Source organism: Octopus bimaculoides, chromosome 5, assembly GCF_001194135.2.
Source record: "Octopus bimaculoides isolate UCB-OBI-ISO-001 chromosome 5, ASM119413v2, whole genome shotgun sequence".
Taxonomy (NCBI): Eukaryota; Metazoa; Mollusca; class Cephalopoda; order Octopoda; family Octopodidae; genus Octopus; species Octopus bimaculoides.
The window spans coordinates 34,329,522-34,332,755 of NC_068985.1; the positions used below are offsets into that span (position 1 = coordinate 34,329,522).

The 3,234-nt window shown below is 35.5% G+C and overlaps 1 protein-coding gene across 7 annotated transcripts in view; it reads left to right on the plus strand.

Moving 5' to 3' along the window:
* Positions 1-3,234, plus strand: part of LOC106869178 (uncharacterized) — a 100,254-nt gene that overhangs the window by 43,989 nt on the left and 53,031 nt on the right. For all 7 annotated transcript variants that reach the window (XM_014914800.2, XM_052968285.1, XM_052968286.1 and 4 more), the window contains exon 8: positions 2,904-3,152. In XM_014914800.2, the coding sequence (XP_014770286.1) occupies positions 2,904-3,152 (249 nt within the window). The remainder of the gene's footprint in view (positions 1-2,903; positions 3,153-3,234) is intronic.

Genomic DNA, 3,234 nt, shown 5'->3' on the forward strand with positions numbered 1-3,234 from the left:
CTCTCTCTCTCTCTCTCTTTCTCTCTCTGTGAAAGTATCTGTCACTACAGTATCGAAATGTGATTGTTTCAGTTAGTGGAATAATTTCATTTTTAAAGTGAAAGTATTTGACATGAGTGTTTTTGTTTCACTTTTGACACGTAATGCTTAAATAGTGGAGGAGATATTATGTTGCCGTGTGCTCGAACTCTGCAAGAAGTTAATAATTTTTTTGGACTAAAACACAACTGGAATCCTAAGTAAGGCATGTGTAAAATTTGAATGAAATTGGTGGCGTAGTTCTCGAGTTTTAGGGATTCACACAGACAGACAGACAGACAGACAGACAGACAGACACACATTCTCATTTTTATATATATAGATAGTATATATTTCTATATTGTTGAGTAATACATTATTGGTCACAGAATACATCTAGTCAGAATGCTACTATCAACCTCATGTCAACTGCTACACCCAGGCAACACTGCTAACTCTACAGACATAGTGGCCAAAAGTGCACAGTCTCCATCATTCTGGAGGTACGGAGACTCCACATCAACACAGTGCTAGTAAAAGGAAGTAAACGAAAGAGTGAAAACTATTATATTGCTTCTCAAGAGGATCGAAGGGTCACTTCCTATGGATTGGTGTTAGCCATGAGGAGTGTATAAGCTGTGTGTATGAGTATTTTCAAGCTGAAAAAAATGGATATGACCACATTGTTAAAATGAATTTGTGTTCTTAAGGGCAGCATCCAGATATTTTACTTGTTTGAGTTTAGGAGTGTGCTAAGATAGTGTGAACATTTTAGTCTCATTCTCCTATCCACCAAGCAAGACTTGCATTTTCTCTTTCCATTCAGATATGGTATGGCCCAGAATGTTACAGCATTGCTTCATCTTTTAATCACTATATATCTGGTTCAAAATTTCCTGGGTTCTAAAAGAGGATCTGGCCTTCAAAAGGCTGTTTGTGGCCCCAACATATTTCTGTACGTGGCATTGGTTGACACTACACTGCTTTGTAGACTATTGCTTCTGTGTTGCATTGACCATTCCATAACTAATACCAATCCATGGGAAACAATCGGAAAGTAATATAATACCCCACACCATGTTTCACTTCACTTCATTTCTCCACCACCACCACCACCACCACCACCACCACCGCCACCATCACCACTACCAACAAGCCAACCCATGACCCATTCACCTCAAGCGCAATAGAAGCTGTGTGCTTCCAACCAGCATGTCTGAAGAGCCATAAACTATCTAAGTGCAATGAAGAAACAGATAGCAACACTCCAGTCGACCACTTGCCACAACCTGAAATACACTGCTTGACAATATTTAAAAATATAACCTCTCTATTACTTAAATTACATGAAAAGTACACATAACCAAAGCAAAAGAAGCATTTGTGTAAGTGCAGCTCGTGTATAGTTTTTTTTTCATTCAGTTTTCATCATGGTATTTATAATATTTATATATTTTTTGCATTGGTTAAGCATTGGCTTTTTGGAAATAATTTCATACGCAAACTACTCCTCACATTTCCAAGATAAAAATCTGTTCATAAATTGCTCTAATATATTTACTGCAGCCAAATAAGTTTTTGAAAAAGTTACAGTTCATATTGCAGTTTTAGGAGAAATTCATTTTCAATATTTCAGTTGAGCTCTATCAAGCTAGATAGGAATATTGATTAATTGATGGTAAACAGTATTTCCCTTCACGTTGATGGAACTGAGGTTTGTTTCAGTTTTTGTGAATGCTTACAATCATATATTTTCTACTGAAAGTAGCTCTTGTTTTATTATATGCAGCATTGTTATCTCTGCCTGTGGCAGAATGCACACTAACATGAGATAGTTGCCCCCGTAGTATGAATCTATGTTATTGGTCATACCTTATGTGAGTTTCATCAACCATATGCTTCAGTGCTAGCTTAGGGAATGTTAGAAGAGGGTATTAGTTTGGGAGTTTTTCTCCTCCTAGATTGATTGCTTTCATTGCAGTTAAAGAACTCAATCTACCCTTACAAAAATCTATTTAATCCACAGATGGAATCCTGACAGGTACTAGTATTCTGAGTCAGAACAGACCTGAGCTAGAAATAATGGTAATTAAGGAATGACTCCATGCTGACCATAACAACAGAACTCCCAAATTGAAGTCTCAGCACCAGATGCAGTTTAATGTCATTCCCAGTTTTATTATACAGTTCCTGTATAAATGTTATTTATCCAAATGTCAGCCTTAAGTAAGCAAATTTGTGACTGAAAGCATTCCTTCTATGACCATCCTATTTTTTTAATACATAGTGTATTTAAGAATACATTAATAAGTGTACTTGTCATTATTATTGAATAGCTCCAGTTGAATTTACTTCAGTAGGTCTTTTGCATTTAGACTATTAATAGAATACTTAGGGGCTGTCTATAATTGGATATGTGATATCTAGAGCTAAAATACCTAGCATGTTCATTATATGCTGGACTGAATGTATTGTTTGCATTATATAATAAAAATTCTAGCTGTGGTGGCACATGTCTGTTGTGAGAGGGAATGCTGTCTTGATATATAAATGACTAAAATATGTTTCATTTTCAGAAACCTTAGTGTTTGTGAGTTTTAATTGCCTCATTCACCAGATGATGCAGCTATATACAGAAAATATTTATGGCTTGTAGTAATCATAACTTAATGTTTAATAATTGCTGTTGTTTAACTGCAAGTCAGTCTTCAGAAATTTTTCAGTGATTTTCATGCTGGCAGCCAGTGTTGGGAATTGCATACCTTGCTCAGTGTTAGGATTCAAAGAATTAAACAAATTTCATAATAAATGATAGCAATATGTTTCATAGTTTCTCAAACATTTTTTGTGTTTTAAAAATCTTATATATTTATTTTTATTTATAGATGTACCTGATATTACTGCATCAGAGGATGTGACATTAATTGAGAATCAAGCATCCATTGTAAACTGTTCTGCAAAAGGAAACCCTATCCCAGAAGTGAGGTTGGAATGTAGAAATCACAGTTTTCCTTCAAACTCCCCATTTACTTTTAATCGTAGAAATATCAGTGATGTTTTCTGTGTTGCCAATGCAAAGAGCACAAAGCATGGAAATCTGACATCTCGGAAAAAAATTAATATCCTGTTGAAATGTATGATAAGAATATACTACTATTATTACTAGTCCTACTCTTCCTACTCTTCCTCCTCCCCTCCTCTTCCTCCTCCCCTCCT